This window comes from Danio rerio, chromosome 9 (genome assembly GCF_052040795.2).
Source record: "Danio rerio strain M-AB ecotype USA chromosome 9, GRCz13ab, whole genome shotgun sequence".
Classification (NCBI taxonomy): Eukaryota; Metazoa; Chordata; class Actinopteri; order Cypriniformes; family Danionidae; genus Danio; species Danio rerio.
The window spans coordinates 14,693,620-14,718,404 of NC_141029.1; the positions used below are offsets into that span (position 1 = coordinate 14,693,620).

Below are 24,785 nucleotides of genomic sequence, written 5' to 3' on the forward strand. Positions count from 1 at the left end.
TGAATCTATGCCATGAATAATTAAAGCAGTTCTGAAGGCAAAATGGGATCCAACCCGATACTAGTTAGGTGTACCTAATAAAGTGGCCGGTGAGTGTATAAAGTGTTTATTTATTAAGTGCAGAAAATTACCTTCTGAATAATATTAACAAGAATAAAGCACCAAAAATAAAAAAAATAAAACGTTAGCGAGCAGTGCCAGCTTCATTACTATTATTAAAAACAAAGCCTTACTGTTGCGTTGTTAAATTATTAATATTATTAACTAGCGTCTTTAATTACAGAAATCACAACATTGGTGTAGAGTGCCTATAAAAATATATTAGAAAATATTTCACCTGTGTAACGCTTGGTTACTCAAGAATTCCTGAATAAAACTGTCCAGTTAATGTGTATTGCAGGCCTGGATCAAGCAAAGTATTTTAAAAAATACATTAAATACAATTTTACATATACATTAAATACAACATGACTGACTGTTTTGGTTGGAAAAGAGGCTTATTTGTCAGCTGTGGTCATGTGAACTTTGAATCTGCCCAAATATGAATTCTGAACCAATAAGTTACCTACTATGTGCTAAACTTGTGTCAGATGGAAAGAAAATCCTAAGACATTCATTTCTATTCAGCTTAACAAACACTGTCAAAACATCTTGAATGGCTTGGGAGAGAATAATGAGGAAATGTTTAGGTGAACCATTCAATTAAGTTTCTAGAGTTACTATTATTACATAATTATTATTAATGTCTGTAGTTTTATCTCACATAAAATTAGCATGATACAATTGATTTTGTGGCAGTTGTTTAATAAATTATACATATATACAGAAGTAAAATTTCTAAATGAGATTAGACATGTTTAAAGTGATGAGTAAAATCCCAAAGTGCCACCAACATTACACATATTTACACTTTCTGTCTTCGAGCATTCGACTTCATGGCTCATTTTGGTTTGTGACAAAATTCTGGAAAATAAAACGAACAAGTATTAATCTTCATTTATATTTGATCTACACTAATGTCCATGCACCTTTTTTGGTCAACATTATAAACAATTCTTCTCTTATGTAACAAAATATTTGCAGACTATATATGAATAACATCTCCAAAGACCTGAACGATTCATGCACTCTTAAGCAAACATTGTACTCTTTACCTGATGACAACAGATAAATACACTCTTAGCAAAGTCATTACTGGGGCGGTCTCATTTATAATTTAAAATATATAAATATAATCTGTAAAGGTGTAATATGAATCATAAAGATACTAATGCACAACCATTCAGGGTAAATAAGGTACAATGGTGGACCTTTTTAAAGTCTACTGCTCTAGTGGCAAACTTTGTTGTGGTTGTATAACCCTCACAAACAGTAGTTTACTAAAAACAATTAAAAGAAACATTTTTGGAAAGATACAAATGAGAACAGTCAAAACAACAAAACAATCCCTGCCTACATGGATCTGTAAAAAAAAATTAAGGCTAAAAATGTTGTATCATGCATGCCAAACTACTTGGTGATGCTGTACAACACAATCCCATAGTCAATTGTTGTTTATTTTCCACTGTCAAATATTTGTGCATCCCTATACAAAATACAAATATACTGCACACAAATGGGCAAAAAGCATAAAGTTTTTAGTTTGAAAATGATTTCATGTGAGCGTATTATAGTTTACATAAAGAGGTGTGTACAGAAACGGAGGGACTTTTATCTGGAGGATTATTACAGCAGTCAGCAAACAACTCTACCTACCTGCTGTGAGAGGATGTGAAATGAGTGTCATGAGGGAAACAGAGCCCTCCACTGGTGTCAAGAGAAAAGTGCTTCAACGCCTGCAGGAGTCAAGACCAGTGCCTGAAGCAAATCCGAGAGCGAAACAATTCCCCTCACCACATCTTCTGTGTCCACCAGCACTAGACGGTGAACCTGACATAAAGAAGTCGGCAACATAAAAGTCCTTGAATGCCATTACATAGAAACACTCAAGAAATAAGATCACTTTGAAAATCTTTGTTCAAAGACCTCTGCCTCTGCAATGCGATCAATGACAGTTTCGAGGGTTTCGTGAGGGTAACACTTCAGCACCCCCTCAATGCAGCACCAACGCCCCTGAATGGCCTCCGCCATCGTCATGTTCAAGTGGTTGTAGGTTTTCTGCGCAGCCAAGTTCTGTTGAACAATCAGCTAAATGTAAATGCAGATGATACTAGTGTTCAATTTAATTTACTGCATGTATCTTTGTTTTGCATGCATTACATGATTTTTGTTTTCTTTTGTATTTGTGTAATTTGCAACACAGGCTCGTTGTGAATATGTATCCCTGTATATATTTATATAGAACACAAGTTATGTAGCCAGGAGGTACATATGGCTGCATTTCATCTTTCAAACGAACGCTACAGGGTAGTATGATGCCGCTGTTTCATTTTGCGCTACCAGCTGACCGCTTACCTCCATGTGGACGGCTTTTGCGCCGTTACCAGTTTGCCCAGTAGCTCGCCGCGTACGTTGGCGGACTTGGGAGGCAGAGTGGAGTTGACCGTGATGACAGGGTTTGAGTCTGGCGAAGAACGGTTCGAGAAAGCAGGTAAGGCAAAAACAAAAAATAAAATAAACTAGTAAATAACGGTGAAAATGTGGTAAGATCTAAAAACTTGTTAAAAATCAGGCGGCTTCTCTTTTTTTGGATTGCTTTTAAAAACTGTCAGTAAAAGTAGACACAGCAGCTTTTGGTGGATGTTCGCAGGAAGATCTGCCGCAAATGACAATCGTGAGAGAAATTTGAGATCTGAAAAAGCGCACACAGAGGCCTCTGGTGGATTTACGCAGGAAGAGCAGTCACGAATGGCACTGGTAAGAGATATTTGATATCTGAAAAAGGGTACACAGCAGCCTCTGGTGAATTCGCAAAAACAAAAACTGCAAAAAAACAAAAAACGTACCTCCTGGGATGTAATTCACGCTCTCAAAAAATGTATACAGGGGCACGTAGCCATAAACAGCCTGGGTTGGTAATTTGTGTATCTCTTAGCCTAATAATAATAAAAAAATTACTTCATGTTTAAGTTACACACATTACATGATATGGTAACACTTAAGGTCACAATTCACAGTATTAACAAACCATTGACTAACATTACTAGCTTTAATAAACTACTAATTATAGCTGTTTATTAAAAGTAAGTAAGGTTCTGGGTTTAGGTTTTGGGTGGGATTAGGGTTGTAAAATAAGATCATACTTTATAAGTCCTTATAAAAGGTGAATATCTTACTAATAGTCAATTATTAAGCCAGCTGTTAATCTTATGAATTGTGATCCAAATTAAAAATTGTTACCCATGATACAAGTCAAAAACAAAAAAAGCAACAAATAAATTAATTAATTAATTAAGAGGTGTGGATGTGGGTCTACGTACAATGACATCAAATCTGGAGTAAAGTGCCACTACTTTGCCTAGAGAGAAGGAAAAATCTCAATGACCACTCTGAAGTAAAAGGTGTGCAATTCATTTAGCTACAGAAAAACTAACTCAAACAGTTATGCGTAGTACCTTGCTCATTGACCACAGGTAGAGCTGAGACTCGTCGCTCTACAAATATTGTTAAAGCATCATAAACGGTTTCTGTCTCCTTGACAGTCGCGATGCTCTTGAAAGTCCCGATTTCCACTTCCTCAATCCGCTTCTGTAAGAATCGTGGCTTTGGGATCATCGAGCCCTAAGATTCACCAAGAAAATGTTCATCATTAAAAACACAGTTATGGTTTAACCCATTGTACTAGGATACACATTAATGGTGGCAAACATACACTTGAAGTAATTTGTAGTCATTTTGGATATTAACAATCTGTAATTTCTAACCATATTACATATTTCATTAGCTAAATGATGGCTAATATGTCAAACCCTCATGTAAGATCAGTTTAGTAGTGGGTTAGGGATGTACCTTAAAGAGATAGTTCACCCTAAAATAAAAATGGACTCATCATTTACACAAACACTCAAGTGGTTCTAAAGCGTTATTTTTGTGTTTAATATTAAAAAAAGAATGCTGAAAACATGTCACTTCCATAGTAGGAAAAACAAATACTATGGAAGTCAATGGTTACCTGTTTCAAGCTTTAAAAAAACTCATAAAGGTTTGTAACAAGTGTGGTGTAAACAGTAAATGATGATATAATTGTTATTTTTGGGGTGAATCATGTCTTTAATGTCTTTTTTATTATTTTAAAAGCATGATTTGTACATTTTCATACAAATCACAATTTAAAATCATAAAAAACGGACATATTGTACAATAATTTTTTATGAGACTGGAATGTAAGAGTTAAAGGGGTGGTCCACTACAATATTATATTTTAAACTTTAGTTGATGATTAATGTAGCTGTGTGAACATAAACAACATCTCTTAATAAGACGCTCAAAGTTCAATGCAAAGGGAGACACAATAGCTGCGTCCCAAATGGCACACTATACACTATGCACTCATGCACTATGTACTTATGCACTTACACACGCAACAGGATAGTATATGTATTTAGTGGCATCCCAAATGGCACACTAATGTTTTTTTTACCAAGCGGAAATTCAAACCGTTTCCCTGAAGACGTTTGACGGTTGTAATGTAAAAATGTAATGTAATGTGTATTTATATAGCGCATTTGTTGTGTATGGCCATACACCCAAAGCGCTTCACAATCATGAGGGGGGGTCTCTCCACTTGGATGATGCGACGGCTGCCACAGGACAACGGCGCCAGTGCGCTCACCACACATCAGCTATTGGTGGAGTGGAGGGACAGTGATAGAGCCAATTCGGTGGAGAGGGGATGATTGGGAGGCCATGATCGTAAGGGCCGATAGAGGGACTTTGGCCAGGACACCGGGGTTACACCCCTGCTCTTTCACGAGAAGTGCCTTGGGATTTTTAATGACCACAGAGAGTCAGGACCTCGGTTTAACGTCTCATCCGAAAGACGCTTGCCAATCAGTGAAATAAACGACCAAATTATCAAATAATACCTGCCATGAATATTGCCGCATTCACCATCGGGAGGCGCTATAATCACTTTCATAGGAGAAATTTGCTTTCACCATCCAAAATAAATAAAGTTATTGAACATGTGCGTCCGATAGCTCTGCCCCTTTCCGCTACGTAAGCAAACCTGCAGTCGTTGATTGCATGAAGTGTCCATCATTATGTAACCCCGTCGGTCCTACGCCACCCAACCCGCTCCAAGCTGGTATCGAACCGGCAACCTTCCGCATGGGAGTCGGTTGCTCTAACAAGGAGGCTAAAGACCATGGCCTCTAGCATCGGTCACTAGACACCTTTAGAGGTCAGAGGAGTGATGTTTACCTGCACAGCTCTCACTAGCTGGCCTCCGTTACACACACCCCCCTAAACCTCACTCCTGTCCGGGTCACGGCACCAATGTAACCCTGCCGGTCCTGCGCCACCCAACACGCTCCAAGCTGGTATCGAACCGGCAATCTTCCGCATGGGAGTCGGTTGCTCCAACAAAGAGGCTAAAGACCATGGCCTCTAGCGTCGGTCGCTAGAGCTCCTTTAGAGGTCAGAGGAGTGAGGTTTACCTGCACAGCTCTCACTAACTGGCCTCTGTTACAATTACACACTTCATTTTAGTGGCTGAATGAGTGCAACATCCGGGTAATTAAAGTGCACTTATTATTTTTAGAGTTTTCAGTGTGAACACACTACTTACAATATTAATACTACAAAATGGCTTAGAATAGTGCATAAGTATGCGATTTGGGGCGCAGCTATTGGCTTTTACAGTTAGCTTAGCAAAGCCTACAGCAAACAAAGTTAGGGGGCTACAAAAAAATACATACAGGTGAATGATGCCATAAACCCTTCAGATTATGCACATACAAACTGCGCAGCGAAGGGGCGTGGTCAGAAACGATGTAATGTTATAACAGAGATGCATCCTCTCTGTTATACTCTCTACTAGCTGGGCTTCCAGCTAACTCTATCAAGCCTCTTCAACTGCTCCAGAATGCAGCAGCACGAGTGGTCTTCAATGAACCTAAACGAGCACATATCACTCCGCTGCTAGTCCGTTTGCACTGGCTGCCAGTTGCTGCTCGCATCAAATTCAAAGCTCTGATGTTTGCCTACAAAGTGACTTCTGGCCTTGCTCCTTCTTATCTGCTCTCACTTCTGCAGATCTATGTGCCCTCCAGAAACTTGCGTTCTGTGAATGAACGTCGCCTCGTGGTTCCATCCCAAAGAGGGAAGAAATCACTTTCGCGAACACTCACGCTTAATCTGCCCAGTTGGTGGAATGAACTCCCTAACTGCATCAGAACAGCAGAGTCACTCGCTACTTTCAAGAAATGACTAAAAACTCAACTATTTAGTCTCCACTACACTTCCTAATCTGCAATTGCCTCTCTGAATATCACACTACCTGTACCCCAAAAAAAAAAAATACTAATACTACTAATACTTCCCTTCTTAGACTTTACAGACCTGAAACTTGCCTATAGCACTTATTCATTGTTGCTCTTAGTTGTGTAAATTGCTTCCTTGTCCTCATTTGTAATTCGCTTTGGATAAAAGCGTCTGCTAAATGACTAAATGTAAATGTAAATGCATCCTGATGAAGCAGAGCTGATATGTAAATCACAGCATATTATGTTAGAAGACCAATCAGAGGCTCTTGAGGGTGGGTCTTCAGAGGAACTAGGAAATATGACAGTCATTTTCATGTTAGCTGAGTAGCTGTATATAATCAAAGTTGGATATTTGAAATAATGACAGGATTTTCTACCAATGAAGCATGAGCACACATTGCTTTGCATCTTATAAACACAACCAAGCCAAACTGGACCACCCCTTTAAGTTTTTTGTGAGATAATATAACAATTGTTTATAATGACATCTAGCCTGCCTGTATCATTCATACTACATAGAAGAAAAAAAACTTTTCTAACAGTCCTGCAGTAAATTCAAAACGAAATATAGTTCCTACTAGAGTAAAATGTAATTTTAGATGCAGCTCTATGCAGTATGAGTATGCAGTATTACACAACCTGAAAAGAAGTCACTACAAACCAATGAGATTTCAGTTGGTTAACGTTAACCAATCACTTTGCACCTATGTTGTGTATATTGATATATTGATTGAAAATGTATATTTTGCCTCTGAAAACTTAACATAATGTGCCATGTCACAAGACTGAAATCATCTCAAACTGTTTTTCTCTCTGAACATGACTGAGTTAACTGAACTCTAATGACTTCACAACCCACATTCACCAGATTTCAACCCAACATAGCACATTTGGATTGTGCTGGAATGGGAAATTCAGATTACTGATGTGCAGCTGACAAATCTGCAGAAACTGTGTGATGCTCTCATGTCAATATTGACTAATATCTCTAAAGAATGTTTACAGAACCTTGCTAAATATGTGCCACATAAAACTGAAGCCATTCTGAAGGTATAAGGGGCATCCAGCCTGGTACTAGCAATGCATACCTGGTAATATATGACTGGAACCATTATTTCATTAAAATAAACCTTTTTTTCAGGATGGTTATGATGCATATAATATTTTATTTGCACTTGGTAATATTTTTAAAGATGTAAGTAAGTTTAAAAATCTATACTTTGTATTATATCATCTTTGCATCAAATGACAAAAAACAATACAAATACAATAATTAAAAATTATGTGCGGTGCTTCTAATGCAGTGGCAATGGGTAGAACAGTAAATTTGACATTGTTCTCTCTTCAGGCTGCTGTTATCAGTCTCACTTCATTTTTTTTTCTAAAAATCTTGATAACACCATAAAGTTTTTCTTTAATTATTTGAGCAAATAGGAACACAAAAAAATTATTGGTTTTAATCTCCCATTCACTGCACTTTGCTAACACAGCTATGACGACATCTGCTGTTGAAAAAACCATAAATATGAAAAGGGTGCATGGACATCATTAAAACAACAGTACTAGTCAATGCATTTATATGGAAAAAATGTGAATAAAAAATTACTGAAATAAATTAAAAGATAAAAAGCTCTTACAAAGATGTGTAAGAACTTGAGGATGCGTTTATGTGTGAGTATGTGGAGGACGTTCCCCGTTTCTGGATCAATGACAGGTAGCCGATGAATCTTGTTCTTCAGCAAAGAATATATGGCTTCGAAGAGGCTGTGATGAGAAAACACATTCATCTGTTACTAGAAAGATTGAAGAATAATGAAGGACAAAGTAGTGTAGAGATCCTGGTTTTACCTGGAGTCAGGAGCGATGCTAATCAGGGAGGTGACTGAATACTGTAGATAGGTCTCTGAAAGAGGGAACAAACACAAGTCTTTAAAACACTACCATGCATGTTGAATTGCTAATTTGTCCTCAACATTAAAGACAATCACCTCTCCACGTTTCAATCTTGTGTTCCTCCAGTTCATAGATTTGAACCTAAAATGGAATAAATGAAGGTGATATTTGTTCATATCATATTTCTAACTCTCCATTTATTAATTCATTTAGAATAGAAGTCTGTTATGCTTCTCAAGCTTGCATATTGTTTTTAAAAACAAATACACAGAAAAAAATTATACTGTGAAATTAATGCGTTTGACTCTTGCAATTCAATGCTCAAATTTCAGCCTCAGTACTCAAGTCTTCAGTGTCACATGATCCTTCAGAAACATTTATAACATCAAAAATGTTAGTTTGATCTATTCAATATGTCCTTTCTGAATAAAAGTTATAAATAATAAAATATTAATCTAAAAAATCTTGATATAAAAGCAACTTTTATATAGTAGTGTATAGGTTAATAGTTATCTAGTTGTCCATAGATTAGTCGTTTTGTAAACTGTTCCACAAATTCTATTTTTATATTTGATTTTCTTGCGGCATTTTGGAAAATATTATAGGGCCGATACATACTGTAATACATTGCTGAAGTAGTGATGCAAGCTTAAAGTGTTACAATCTTTTTTATTAAATATATATAAGTGTTTTTCAGTAATATTCAGTACAAACTTTCAAAACTATTCCCAGTATCTCTTACATATAAAGACACAGTGTGTAATTTTCACCACAAGAGGGTGCATATTCACAACAAACAAAGACGTATTTTAATAAGATGGTGACATATTTGAAAAGCATGAAAAAAAAATTATTCAATTCAAAGTATTCAATTATGTTTATTGTCAGGTAAATATGCTAATATAATATGTATAAAAAGTAGGTGACTTGCAAACCGAACTCCTAAAACAAACTAATAACAGATCAAAACGATAGCTAATATCTTGGAATTTGAACATTCTTTGAAACATTTGGCATAATGCAAGTGCATGTGCCAGTAAATTATATGTTGTAAATTAAGTTTTTTGGATATTTAAATGAATAAGCCTCACATATTTTGACTTTAATTTTAGAAAGAGAAATATTTAATAACGAGCGATGCAGTGGTGGAGTAGGTAGTGCTGCCGCCTCGCAGCAAGAAGGTCGCTGGTTCGAGCTGGGTCAGTTGGCGTTTATGTGTGGAGTTTGCATGTTCTCCATGCATTCGCGTGGGTTTCCTCCGGGTGCTCCTGTTTCCCCCACTGTCCAAAGACATGCGGTACAGGTGAATTGGGTAGGCTAAATTGTCCGTAGTGTATGAGTGTGGATGAATGTGTGTGGATGTTTCCCACAGATGGGTTGCGGCTGGAAGGGCATGCGTTGCATAAAACCATGCTGGATTTTTTTTTCCGCTGTGGCGACCCCGGATTAATAAAGGGACAAAGCCAAAAAGAAAATGAATGAATGAATGAAATATTTAATAACATCAAAAATGTTCATTTTAAAAAAAAAGTTATAAATAAAATATTATGAAGATAAAAAACAACTTTTGAACAGTAGTGTATAAGTTAATTTTTCCACAAATTCTATTTTTATATTTATTTTACTCTACATATAAGTGAATTTAGATGGGGCCCATACATTGCTATTGTAGTGGTGCATGTCACAAAGTGAAGTTTATTCATAAACAAATTTCGAGAGGATCACGTGCTTATGATTGTTCACAGCTGTTACAACTTTAGCTAATGACTGATTATCCTATCAGACGATCCTTAACTCACTATAAATAACCAGACTTGTCTCATCTCAATATCTTCGTCTTGAAGAAACCCCCCCACCCAACCCTACTTTCCCTCCTTTCAAACGGGCGTCACGGTGGCCAGCAATTAGCGCTGTTGCCTCACAGCAAGAATGCCCCTGGTTTAATTCCTTTCCAAACCAGATGGCATTTCTGTGCGGAGTTTGCTTGTTCTCCCCGTGGTCGCGTGGGTTTTCCCCGGATCCTCCGGTTTCCTCCCACAGTTCAAAAACAAGCACTCTAAACAATTAATCAAAATACATTAGTTAAACTCTGAGTACACCTTTCAGCATACATATCCGACACTTAGCTACTACAAGCAGGAAGGGGAGTCATCGAGATCTACCTGAGCTCAAACTCCCCTCTCGCCTTGCAACGGGAGGGAGCCCAGGGCTCGAGGATCTTACAAGCTCAGGGCTCTCTCCCGGGACAGCACGCCAAACTAGCTTTACTATCAATCATCAGCTAAGTGTGAACTCTTGAAAGCTTAACGTGTTACAACCTCTTTCTTATTAAATATACATAATATTAGTCATTTTCAGTAATATTCTGTACAAACTATCAAAACTATCCCCAAGTATCTGTGAGGGTGTGCATTCAAAACAAACATAGGTGTATTTTGAATATTTTAAAAAGCAAGCAAAATGTATTAATTTATTTTATTTTTTTTTGTCAGGAAAATATGATGTATTCACAAAATGGGTGCTTTGCAAACCAAATTCCTAAATCAAACTAATAACAATTTTAAAACGTAGCTTATTTCTCTGAATTTGAACATCCTTCAAATTATTTGGCATAATGTAAGAGCAGTGAGTAAAATCAATAGTGTTCTTTGGATATTTTAATAAATAAATCTTACATAAGGTGACTTTAAATCTAGAAACAAAAACATGCTAGTTTACCAAAGGAGATTTGTAGTAACGATGGAGAATGTTGATAAAGTCCGTAATGGTGAGCATCCCTGCAAAAGACACAAATAGCACAGAACATAAACGTGAACACGCAGCTTTAAACTCAATTCAATTCCACATTCGGATTCAACAATTTATTCACCCAAGCCCATCTAAAATTGACCAGACAGCTCTGCATTTAAATGAAGTCATTAAGCAAATCACAGCTTGAAATTAAAGTATCAAGGAGGCTATCATTAGCATAAACATACTAAATGTCACTATGCACTGAAACAGGAACGTGCTCCTGTGCCCAGGTTTCCTTTCAGTAGGAGGATATGCTTTCTCATTAGCATGGCTATTATTACTCCCAGAGAAGGTTCAGGGGATTAGAGCTCTACCCTGCCATTTCCCACCAGACACCACGGCACAGAAGCCACGCTAAACTTAGACACTGACACTGGTGGAGAAGATGAGGTGCTGAGTATGATCAATCAAAGCTGTGTCAGCACACGCATTCATGTACAGTGTGTATACATAACCAGATACTTGTACAGTAATGCTTTAAATGGCTTTTATAATGTTTTTTTTCCCGAAAATCAATTAAGCTCATTAGGATTATTTGTTAATTCACTAAGTATTTATTTGATAAAAATGAAAATAAACACAATAATAATGTGAAATATCATTACAATTTAGTAAAAGTATTTTTATTAGATTTTTTATTTTTATTTTAGACAAAACAATGCTAAATACACAATTGTGTTGGCTAAAATGAAAATTGTTTTGGTCAAACAACAACAAAAAAGACTTCTTTTAAATTGTAATCAAATTTCACATTATTACCGTGTTTGTTTTCACATTTGTACTTCTAAATTTAATTTCACAAGCATAAAAATGCTATATTTAGTGAAATAACTTCACTGATTCTAAAATCACTTAATGATAAGAAGTTCAAAGAACAGTCTTGACATGAAAACCATTTTACGAGAACTATATACAAACACACTTTGATGAATCACCTTCTAATGAAACTATTCATTCAATAAAATATCTTTGCTGTCATACATGTAGATATTATTAACTTATATTTAACCAGCTATTTAACAGGAATTTTATAAAATGTTGCTAATTAAATATTATCAAACTGTTTAAAATTGAATAAGAGTTGCCATTTTTTATTGAAAGAAAATAACATTTTAATACAATACAACAATAAACAGTTTCCCTCTTAGAGATATACATTTTTAAAAAGCAATAGAAGATTGTATAATTGATCAATAATGCAGAGTGACAAGACATTAAAAATGTATTATTAATGTATTATTATTAATACATAATTAATAATATAAAATATTAAAATATAAAATATGAATAAATATGAATAAATATTAATTTTTAAATATAAAATATAGCTTTTTAAAATAATTAATAATGAATTATTTATTGATAAAATTGTTTTCCTGACCACACAATGACCAATTTTTTATATATATTTTTAAATGGCTCACTCATAAAGGTCAACTGTGTTTGCTAAAAGGTTACAAATATTTTTGTGTATGAAGAAACAGTACACACAAACATACTCTGTTACACACAAACAAATCATGTCTTTAATCTAAAGTCACTTTCGACAAAACATTGTCATAATCACTGAGAATGCAAAGTAATCTCATCTAGAATTATAACATGTCCGAGGGTTAATGATGAATTAGCAGTTACTGAATATGTTCGCTCAATAAAATAACAATAAAAAAAACAGCTGTATTAGTGGGGACTAATTATGCCCTGCATTCAAAAGCTCAACAGAAATGTTGGAAACCTGTAACCACTGACTTCCATAGTACTTGTTGTTAGTATATTACTTTTATTTGGGGAAAATAATTTAGTTTAAATAAAAAAAATAAAAAAACTGCTTCCTTAATATGAGCTAGATTTGAAATTTGCCATCTGAACACACGCATGCACACACACGCATGCACACACGCATGCACACACACACGCACACACACACACACACACACCACACACTATAGTAATTTTGTCTTTGCAAAATATGAGTATCCATAGATAATACCACAATTTTTAATTATTACTGTTGTTGTTATACAAGATTTTTAATTATTTGTTCAATAATAAAATTAAATAAAAATTAAAAGCTTTTTTTTTTTTTTTTTTTAAACAAATCCAACAGACTGACAAGACGCCATTGAAAACTACCGACATGTATTATGGATGTCAATGGTTACAGGCTTTGAAAATTCTTCAAAATATCTTTAAAGTGAATGATGACCCAATTATTTTTAGGTTAACCATTTCTAATGCTCCAGACGGATACTTTGTTCCTTTCACTTTAATCATAACAGTCATTAGTAATTTAGTTTAATGTAGCAGAGGCATTTCTTGTCCCCTTACCTTGAACTTAAGACATTTAAAAAAAAAATTTTTGATTGTAGAAAAAAACATTTAAAATTTAACATGAAAATACACTTTTTTACATTTTAACTCTTCCCCCCTCCCTCCCTCAAAGCATCCAAATTCAGTTGAACAGGTACTGTATGTATTGTTATACATGGGCTAAGGCAAAGAAAAACATACTGTATTCCAGGTACAAAAATACACATATACACATATCAATCAATTAACCAGCAGCATGAGAGGTATTTGCTTGTACCATTGGATAGTTCTGTTCCAAAAATTGTATGAACAGATCTCAATTTTTACAGTCTCTTTTAATTTGCCCTTTATACTGTAGGTGATTCTCTTCAGTGAAATATAATGTGTCAAATTTTTTAGCCAGTGGTCAATGGATGGACTTTCTATGTTCTTCCAATAGAGTGCTATCAAACGCCTTGCAATTACAAGACATATATCAATCATTTTAGTTTGATAACCTGGTAATGACAAACTTGCAGGAAATAAACACTTAAGGCATTTTTAATTTGGGTGAAATCTTTTAAACTGCATTTCATGATTTACTCTGTGCTGATGCTACTGTTTACTCAAAAGCAGTGAAGAATCTGTTAAAATTTTGTATGATATGCAGAAAATCATATCAAATATCATCTACAAATTTCTTATCCCACATTTATCAAAACTCAAAATCTGGTTTTATAGGATTGCATGTCCTGAATCTTTTGGCATATGCTGTAAATCCCGCTTGCTTTTCTTAGATTTATAGGTTAAGATATTGTTGTGACATTATAAGATTTCAGTAATCTGATGCAGGCTTGCAGCGGGGCCAGTGACACATTTGTCAACAGACTTGGAATTACTCAATCTTTTGCTCACCTACAAAACACTGCAGCTTGTCGTCCCACAAAGGTGCCGCTCTCACCCCGTTTGCAACAAGAGCGAAGAATGCCTTCTTCACCTGCACACATCATCACATATTTCAGCAATTGCGCTCTGGAAAGGGTGTGAATATTTTTGTTGCAAGTCAATCTACTCAAAGTACAGGACGTTACTTAAGCACTTAAGCAGGTGTCTGGTTTTATTCCTGGAGGGCCATGATTCAGCAGGACTGAGCACTAGAAACTTTTAGGCAAGTGTTTTGGAAGTGGACTGAACAATCGTGACATGAGTTCACCTGCAGGGTTGTGTCAAAGACCACAAGTTTGGAGCTGGTTGGAATGGCATCGTAGCAGCAGTGACTCATGAAGAACTTGGCATACACATCAGCATCAGGGTCTTGGAGAGGGCCTAGAGAGGGAGACAGAGAGGGAGACCCCTGCTGCAGGTCGGTCAGTCTGCTGACAAACTCTAGTCCTGATACATGTTTACTATCTTATGAACAACTAACTTCGCTAATGAAGCTCAAGATGTTTAACCCCCAAGCATCTTAGAGGACTTTTCTTTGGGTGAAATCATTTAATTTAGTTTTTTAAGTAACTTCCTTAATCTGAGCCGGTTTGAACTTGGCTGGTTTTTGAAGGTTTACCATCAACACAAACGCACACACACACTCGACTTCATCAAAGTTATGCTGTAAAATACAAAGTTTATTTTGTCTTTCTGCTAAAAATATGCATTATTTATTATTATACAAGCTTTTAAAATATTATTTGTCCAATAAAAATTAAATGTAAAACATTTTTTTTATTTGTGCACAATGGCAAAAAAAAAAAAACTGAATCGCTATTTACTTTTTGCTGTTATTTTTGATATTCTGAGATTTTTTCACAATCATAAGACACCAGATTTTAAATATATATATATATATATATATATATATATATATATATATATATATATATATATAGAGAGAGAGAGAGAGAGAGAGAGAGAGAGAGAGAGAGAGAGAGAGAGATTTTATTTTAGAAAAGTGATATGGTATTTGTTAAAAAAACATGTAAAAAATGGGATCATATTGTACCCGATACCTTTGTGCCCAAAAGTGTCCTCATTAGAACAATTAGAGGCTACAATGCAAAGGATGGTTGAGGGTTAATTATTTTATTAAGAAATCGTTCAATCTTGTTCTTTAAACAGAAAGGAGATTTATTGTTATTGAAGACTGTAAAGAGCAATACAAAAAACACAAAATAGATTTTTGTGACAAAAACAGTTAAAAAGAAACATGTTAATTCCAATATATGTCAGGTAGAGGATTTTTATAACTATACAGAACTGCACACAGCTCTTTAAAAAGGATCCATTTGGAAAAATTTGCCACCATATATCTGTGCCACCACATTTGAGAAGGGTATAAACGAAAATTCTAGGTCCAAGTGGGTGGGCCTTCAAGCTCCAAGTAGGCTGGAGTTTTTAGTTATTTAATGTCTTGTACATGACACAAAATCCACTATTGTGCTTTATTAATGTCTACACCTACCCCAACCCTAAACCCACCCTCAGAGTAACCTGACGTGTTTTATTAATATCTGCTCCACCTACACCATCTAAACCCAGCCTACTTTTGATTTAAGTCCCTCCCACTTGGAGGTCATCCAACCTATCTGTGGTGTAATCCCTTCCATTTAGAGGTCTCTGGGCTGCAGCAATACCTACTTGCCCCATTTGGTGAACCTTAAGCCAACCAAGAAAATTTTGTTTAGGACTTAATGACAAAAACAGGAATAAAATAATAACAATAATAATAAGTTTAGTAATTAAAAACGAAAATACAACTAGCAAAACACATGTGTCCAAAGAATTTTGGCCTCTGCCATTATCTTTTTAACCTTATAAACTTACCCTTATTAAAAAAATCTTTTCTTAGTAATAATTATTTTGGTAAAATTTCGATATTGGCTGTTTATTGTTTTATTATAAAGTATACTTACGCTGCATTCCTAATACAACCCAACACCTAAACCCAACTACTACCTAATACATATTAATAAGAAGTAGTTAAAAGTCTTGGTTAATGTAATAGCAAAAATTGTACTAGTTTAATAATCAAAACTGGGAAAGCCCCAGGAGCACCAACATATAGGGTCTTTCTCATTACTTCTAATAATCATTTTAAAAATCAATGTCAGTATCGGATATTTTCATAAGCTACACATCCACATGTTTTAAATGTTTCATATAAAAAAGGAAAAAATTAACAACACTTAACTTAAGCTAAATTTGAGACTGTTGCTGTTGTAAAAAAAAAAAAAAAAAGATACTGATAGATACCTGTCCTCTTCATGGTGAGCCCCTCATCCTCCATAAAAGGGAACTAAAACACAAAATAAAGATTTTAACTAAGGAAACAGGATAAAAAAAGCAGTCCAATGAAGTGGAGAAGACATGGCATGATCTTACGTAGCTTGTACTTTAACCTGCTTGAAATCATCAGCATCAGAGTCAGCTTGCCGAGCATTTGGTCACCGTATTTTGTTTTTGTAACTAAGTTACAGTTACTGATTAAACAACAGTTAGTTCCAGTGCTTGAATTTGATTGATTGTTCTGTTGCCGGACACACAGGGGAGATGCATTTACAATGATTAAGCCATGTAAACTTTCATTTACATAACACGACTCGGCTCCTTAATCGTGTTACTTCGCAGTAATTGAAATTCTTCAGTGATTCATTATGCAGGTAATACAGAACACCAGCAGAGGGCGATAAATCACTGAATCCTTCATTTAACCCAGAGCTTCAAAAACGTTCAATTATTTAAATGATGGTATGGACAATTTACTTTAATATAGGGAAAAATATAAACCAATCAGCTCAAAAGTGTGTCTGCAATCAAAGACACAAACTTATTTGCTAAACAGTTTAAAATAAATGAATAAATTAATAACTAAAGCACACTAACAATAATGCCACAGGTCTGAATAAAACCATGGCGGTATTAGATTTTTCACTTCACATTTCCAAAAGAATTGCAACAAAGAATATTTTATTGTTGCCATGATGACAGTACATAATATTTGACTAGATATTTTTCAAGACACTTCTATACAGCTTAAAGTGACATTTAAAGGCTTAACTAGGTTAATTAGGTTAACTAGGCAGGTTAGGGTAATTAGGCAATTTATTGTATAACAATGGTTTGTTCTGTAGACTATTGAAAAAAATATATACCTTAAAGAGGCTAATAATTTTGACCTTAAAATGATTCTTAAAAAATGAAAAGTTGCTTTTATTTTAGCCGAAAGAAAACAAATAAGACTTTCTCCAGAAGAAAAAATATTATCAGAGATACAGTGAAATTTGTATTGCTCTTTTAATCATCTTTTGGGAAACATTAAAAAAAGAAAAAAAAATTCAAAGAGGGCTAATAATTCTGACTTCAACTGTGTATAATGTACCTTGGTATTTTCTGATTCCACTACTACAAGAACAATTATCCAATTCTGTATTTAAACCATAATTATCATCAATACCATTTCATTGCGAAAACTCCAGTCCAAATGAAGAGTTCAGATGCAAAATCTCCTAAAATGAGCATTTTTTCAGCCTCCTACGTTTATGATCAGTTGTTTTCCTTTAAATGCAATGAAAAGACCTTATTTGTCACTATAAAAGTAAAAATTACTGAGCCTACACAGAGGAGTCACAGGAAGAAAAATGCTCATTTTAGAAAAAAATTTTAAAACAGCATTTAGAGGTTTTTGCATCTAAACTCTTCAAGTATTGCCTGCAGTCTTATGACAAAATATAAACTAAATTGAATGTAATATTCTTCACATACTGTACTACCAATAAGAGCTGCATGATATAAGAAATATTTAACATTGCGATTTTTTTATTTTTATTTTGTGATAAATATTGCCTTATGAATACAATTTCACCAGATGACTTAATATCATTATTCGGAAAGAACTTATAATGTTAGAACGATTGGGATGACTCTGCAGTAGAAGTACATCTCCTTAAAATCTAATAAAAATAAAAAAAACGACAAATTTTGTTGTGGTCTGTGCTATTTCGCAGTGCATTTCTGCATTTTGTGAGTATTTTTATGCATAGCAATCTATAAATACTATCAAGACAAAGATACAAATAAAATATCGTTTACCGAGTCTAATGATTAAAATAAAAATAATTTAATAAAATGAATCGTAGTTAAGGTCACAAACTGTACAATCTTTTATACCTGAATGCTTTTAAAATCATACAATCACAGGCATCAAAATACATGCAACTGATGAATTATAATACAAACTCAACATTGCCTATCCTCCGATGTGACTATTGCGGATGATCACATTGCCATATCGATCCTGAAACGATATATTGTGCAGGCCTCATAACAATATATATTTTTGAAGATCAAAGAAATGATTTGTTCACGTGCAGTTCATAGAGCTCTTCTTATTCTACATATTTATCCTGCACCAAGTCTCAACTCTGCAATTCGTTGTTGTTTTTTCAACAGGAAATGCACATGTAGTTAATTATTATTAGAAATAATGTTTTCGTGCTACCTACTGTATCTCAAGCACACATTAAAGTTGATCTCCACAGAGGCCTTGTCACTGTGCACTGCTCAGACTATCCAAAAATAACCTCAAACATAAACAATGTGCAAAGCAACCCGAAAGACTTGTTATTCTTAATGTATGTTATCTGTTAAATCCACTGTTTGACAACCAACATTGACACTTGCCTGACGAGGGAGGAGGGGGGCAGTTTGTTTATTGACTTTTAGTTCTTTTAACATCAGGAACCATATAAATTTAAAGCTGATACAATAATTTGTTCATATGCAATCAGCTGGCTGAAATGTTCCCGGATTATGACTGACTGTATGTATAGTTTGATCTCAGGGTCTTACCTCTGTCAGAGGGTCCATGGTTTGGGGTCCCAGCATTAGCCGAATGCGTTTAGTGTTCGATCTGTCCTGAGCCGAGCATAACTTCAGCTGTGCTCCTGTCGCTGTGTGAAGAGTGTGGTCTAAATCAGGAGAGAAGCCGGCCCAGGCATGCAGAGGGCTGGACACAGAATGGGGGGAGGAGAAAAGCACTTGTGGCTGTGTATACACGCAAAACTTTTGTAAATAACAAAAACGCTGTATATATAAGGTGAATTCTGTATGGATATATCTCTCTGTGAGAATACAGATGAGTAAATCTGTGCAGTTTGTTGTATGGAAGAGCAGCTGAAGTATGAATATTTACATGTATATAAATATTTATGGCTCAGTACGGAAGAAAATAAAAAAGCTTTATAAACACAATTTAATTAAAACCTAAAGATAGTAACTGATAAATTGCAACAAAATAAGTGATTAAAAGTTTATTTAGGATATTTTAAATTGGAATAAAACACAAAATGATTTTACATGCAGTGTCTCACCTTATGGCCTTTCCAGTATAATAGAAAGCATCCAAAAATTGCTTTTAAGGTTTTTTTTTATTATTATTGCTCTGATACTCTTATCTTAACACATATAGCCTGTTTTCTAAAGATTTTATTTCCTCTACTTATAAAATCTCCAATTCTGCGGCACTAAAAGCAAATTGTACTTTTTTTTATTCATTAGGCCTATTTATAATCTTAAGGTTTTTACAGAGATAATTTCACATATATATATCACAGAGATAATATTTATATATATATATATATTTATATATATATATATATATATATATATATATATATATATATATATATATATATATATATATATATAGGCATATATATATATATATATATATATATATATATATATATATATATATATATATATATATATATATATATATATATATATATATATATATATATACTTATGGACCTGCCAAAAACCAAATTATTTAATTAAGCAAAAAACAAAAAATGTAACGTAAATAACGAAGTATAAACATTTTTTTTTTTTTATGGAAAACCAAGATGTTTGCAAAAAAGGGAGCGTGATAGCTTTTTACCCTAAAATTAAAAGATCTCAGACAATCGGTTACCATTAGTTCAGAAAAATATCTTCATTAATTAATGACAACAAAGCAATTGTAGGCTCGGATACTGCTTTTTTAATTTTAGGTAATAAGGCCGCATTGCGCTTCATTGTGCTTGTAAACCTCTTAGGTTTGTTACAGGCAGCTGGTGTTTTCCCATAAATGTGCTGCTTTGAGTGGTCCCAGATAAATTAATTACTTTTAGCTAGTGAGAACTTTTAGCCTCACACACAACCACGCCACACAGGAATGCGATTTACCTTATTTGTATGTGGATATGGCGTGTCACCCTCAAATGCGACTGCCTACGTAATTTCCCGCGAAATCCGTCCCGACTGCTCTAACTTCATTTGTTCGTTTGTTTGGTAACATTTGAATTAAACATGTTACCTTTGCATTGTGCGAATTTGTTCCAATAACAAAACATTATTTTGAAAATTTTTAGAGAATGATATTAGAAAACTAGGATGAGCTATTGATATTTTTATACTTGACTTTTTTTTTTTTAAGAATAATGTTTTGAAAAGCGAGAAACTTGTATTCAGCTATATTTATTTCTATGAAAATATCATATGCATAATAAGAAGTGGAAGTGGGTTCTTCGCAAACCTATACTCCTAAAACAAACAACAAAAATGCAGCTTAAAATAAAAATTAATAAAAAAATAAAAGAAAATTTATGCAGCAAACGTACACACACATACACTACGGACAATTTAGCTTACCCAATTCACCTATACAACATTCTTTGGACCGAAGCACCCGGAGGAAACCCATGCCAACAAGGGGAGAACATGCAAACTCCACACAGAAACGCCAACTGACCCAGCAACCTTCTTGCTGTGAGGCGAACGTGCTTTATATATATATATATATATATATATATATATATATATATATATATATATATATATATATATATATGCGTGTGTGTGTGTTTGTATGTATATATATATATATATATATATATATATATATATATATATATATATATATATATATATATATACACACACACACACACACACACACATACACACACACACACAGTTGAAGTCAAATTATTAGCCCTCCTGTTTATTTTTTTCCCCAATTTCTGTTTAATGGAGGGAAGATTGTTTCAGCACATTTCTAAGCATAATAGTTTTAAAAACCTATTTCTAAAAACTGATTTATTTTATCTTTGCCATGATGACAGTAGATCATAATTTACTTGGCATTTTTCAAGACACTTCTATACCGCTAAAATTGACATTTAAAGGCTTAACTAGGTTAATAAGTTGAAGTAGGCAGGTTAGAGTTATTAGGCAAGTTATTCTATAACTGTGGTTTGTTCTGTACACTATCGAAAAAAAATTAGCTTAAAGGGGCTAATAATTTTGTCCCAAAAATTGTTTTAAAAAATTTCAAAACTGCTTTTATTCTAGCTGAAATAAAACAAATAAGACTTTTTTTTTAGAAGAAAAAATATTATCAGACATACTGAAAAAAATTTCCTAGCTGTCAAACATCATTTGGGAAATTTTTAAAAAAGAAAAAAATCAAAAGGGGGCTAATAATTCTGACTTCAACTGTATATATATTTAAGGAATACCAAAGCTTTTTAAGAGATTTAAGCATGCCATTATTTTAACCAAATATATTGCATGATTTTTCCATAAAGTCTAGATAAACAACAATTTTGGAAATTCTTCTCAAGACTATGGGATGCTTTTAAAAGAAGCCATAAACCAATCCTGAAACGATAATTTACATTTTTTACTTTATTTTAAATCATCTTAAGTGATCATTTTTGGAAGTCTAAGGTCCCTGGACCTCAGATTAAAGACACAGTATGTCATTTTACAGCTAGAGGGTATTTCTAACAAACATTTTTACAACAAAAGGCATAGTTTGATGACCCCATGACTGAGTGTGGAATCATAGGAGTTGTCATCTTCATTACATCCTACACAGGACTCCTGCAGAAATCATGTTCATGGATTGGATAAAGTATTCTAATCTTATGGCCATGGCAGTATAAAGCAGAGTAAAGCTGAAAGCCATTAAAGTGCAGAAAACGATTGCTGATGAGCGACGAGTGCAAGCAGCACGAAAGCAGCAGAGAGTTTAACATCCAGTCTAGTGCATTCAATTCTTCAGCGCATGATCACCTGGGAAAGAAAGTGCTGTGTTTTATCATACTTAATACATTTTAGGATTATGTTATAATATGCATCTCTGGTCTTTCCCTGCTTTTTATTAGCATGACGACACAGGACACGGCTCTTAGCACTAGTTAAATTTACTTAACTATTCTAAACATCTGAGAACATGCAAGTACATCATCAAGTCAAGAGGTAACCTAATTTGAATAAAAAACATCATACGTAAATATTGTGACTTTAAGAACAGCTGTTGATTTTAGAGTAACAGTAGGAGCAACATTAATGAGAAGTAAACCCGCTGTCAGTGTTTAGTTATGACCATACACACTACTCAAGTAGTGAATCTGCCTCTTTGAGACTATTCCTGTAATCCACCCATGCAGTTGAAATTCCAGTCAGCCAAGTACTTGTTGCATTAAACAGTTGTTATATTCTGAAAATAATCACAAGAACAAGTGTCCTAATATTCTCCACACATTTGAGGACCCAATAAGATGCATGAAAGAATGACACGCTCGTATTTCAAACAACAACTTTAATTTAAAAACTTGAACCTGAGCATGTTGTCTCCATGGAGAAGGGCATGCAGATGTCATTAACAGACATGAGACAGTGACTTTTTATTTTCTTTTTTTTTTTTTTACAATATTGATTTTTTTGCAAACTTTACATTTCATTCCACACGTTAAAAATAATCAGCCCAACAGATGCCTGTACTGTACACAGACATGTGATGTAAACAAAGCAGAAGTATCAATAGGCTCATAGCATAACACAATTGAAACCCCAAACAGGAAGCAAATAGAACTTCTACCACCCACATGTGCTGTGAATACACACCGCAGTGTGGTCTGGCAACAAAATCCTTGTTCAAAATATGGGTTTTAACGCCCATTCATCTGGCCAGTTAATCTGTTAGATCTGCTTTCTGGTCTTGAAGGCAGAAATGCTCAACTCTTGAGATGTGGCATGAATACACACGCCTTGGAAGCTCTGAATGTCTAGGTTTATCTGGGTCGAGGTCAAAGGTCATCATGAGAGTGCAGGGTGTCGCTGGCCAGGCTGGAGCTGGAGGTTGGACTGGGGCTCAGGCTGACAGTACTCAGTAAACTCATGTCTGGAAGACTCATGGTGACCGACTGAAGTTCGCGATCAGACAGGTCTTCATCTTCGGCGTCAGATCTCTGACTGACAAGAACACTGAGGGAAAGAAAGAAAAGGAGGATCAGCTCACATCTTGTACATGAAAATGTCTTATGGATCAATGTGGGAGGGTTTTATGTGCGTGCCCATACCCAGATCTAGTCAGCTGAGATCTGTGTCCGTGATATGATTTGGAAGACCACTGTGAATAAAAGCAGAAGCATACAGGAAATAAACAAAATAGTTTAAAAATCAAATATTTTACTATGGAACAGGGCTATGGGATTAATTGAAATCTTATCGAAATCGCAATTTGGACATTACAGTATGATTTTCCCGCAGTATGCTATTTGAACAAATCATAACGCAGCGTGCCTAAACAGGCCCAAGAACAGGAGACTGAATAGCCTGCGTATACAGGGATGATGAGTTTAGCACAGGACTTGGTGCCAAAAAAAGTCTAAATCTGTGGTATGGCATTAGGTTACTTTGGATACAGAAAGGCTTATGTATGGAAGAACCAGATAATTGGTAAGTTCGTCATATATTGTGTCTAAAATCGTGTGGAACGCATGTGGAACATGCACGTTCAACATTTTCAACGTGCTTTGCAGTCGCTCCATTGTCATTGCTCAGTGGCCATCAACCATTTTTTCAGAGAATGACAAACTAATAAAACACTGCGGCAGCTCTGATACAAGTTTCAAGTGTTGAGAGAATTAAAAAGCACTTGGTGTTCGGGTGTCTTGTGTTTGTCTGAGGGAACCGAAATGTGTATATTCCATACAAAGTATAAAGTTGATTGCTCAGTTCTTGTTACGTGACACACATTTGTTTTGCCATAGGTCTGTTCTAGAGACAATGTGTTACAGATTTACAAGGTGATTTTTATTTTATTTAATGTCTGTTTTAGAGATACAGATAAAGATCAGAATTTTTTTTTTTCAGATCCACACTGTAAACACAGATTCAGTCCGTCTACGACAAAATCGTGATATGAACGATATTTCAATTTCGATTCTGTTTAAATATCATGATAGGTTTATTTTGCTAACATCGCACAGAGCTACTATGGAATTTACAAAATTTATAGCATTAGCATTAAGAATAGTTATTTTCCTTACTAATAGT

General features: G+C 34.6%; 2 protein-coding genes across 6 annotated transcripts in view; both read right to left on the minus strand.

Moving 5' to 3' along the window:
* Positions 1–783: 783 nt before the first annotated feature.
* Positions 784–19,360, minus strand: prkag3b (protein kinase, AMP-activated, gamma 3b non-catalytic subunit). 2 transcript variants are annotated; one of them, XM_087267035.1, is made up of 13 exons: positions 19,245–19,360; positions 16,650–16,692; positions 14,614–14,754; positions 14,316–14,397; positions 11,037–11,095; positions 8,414–8,459; positions 8,274–8,328; positions 8,063–8,189; positions 3,555–3,720; positions 3,420–3,457; positions 2,026–2,172; positions 1,756–1,929; positions 784–963 (listed from the first exon to the last, which is right to left on the minus strand). In XM_087267035.1, the coding sequence occupies exons 3-12, from the start codon at positions 14,680–14,682 to the stop codon at positions 1,813–1,815; spliced, it is 906 nt and encodes a 301-aa protein (XP_087123161.1). In that variant the 5' UTR covers positions 14,683–14,754; positions 16,650–16,692; positions 19,245–19,360; the 3' UTR covers positions 784–963; positions 1,756–1,812. The 2 variants fall into 2 exon arrangements, with proteins under 2 accessions (XP_087123161.1, NP_001035456.2); NM_001040366.2 differs by having other exon boundaries at positions 788–963; positions 14,614–14,726; positions 19,245–19,351.
* Positions 19,361–23,031: 3,671 nt separating this feature from the next.
* Positions 23,032–24,785, minus strand: part of ttll4 (tubulin tyrosine ligase-like family, member 4) — a 30,888-nt gene continuing 29,134 nt past the window's right edge. For all 4 annotated transcript variants that reach the window (NM_001441554.1, NM_001441553.1, NM_001430833.2 and 1 more), the window contains 2 exon segments: positions 23,032–23,711; positions 23,807–23,856. In NM_001441554.1, the coding sequence (NP_001428483.1) occupies positions 23,534–23,711; positions 23,807–23,856 (228 nt within the window). In that variant the 3' untranslated portion in view covers positions 23,032–23,533.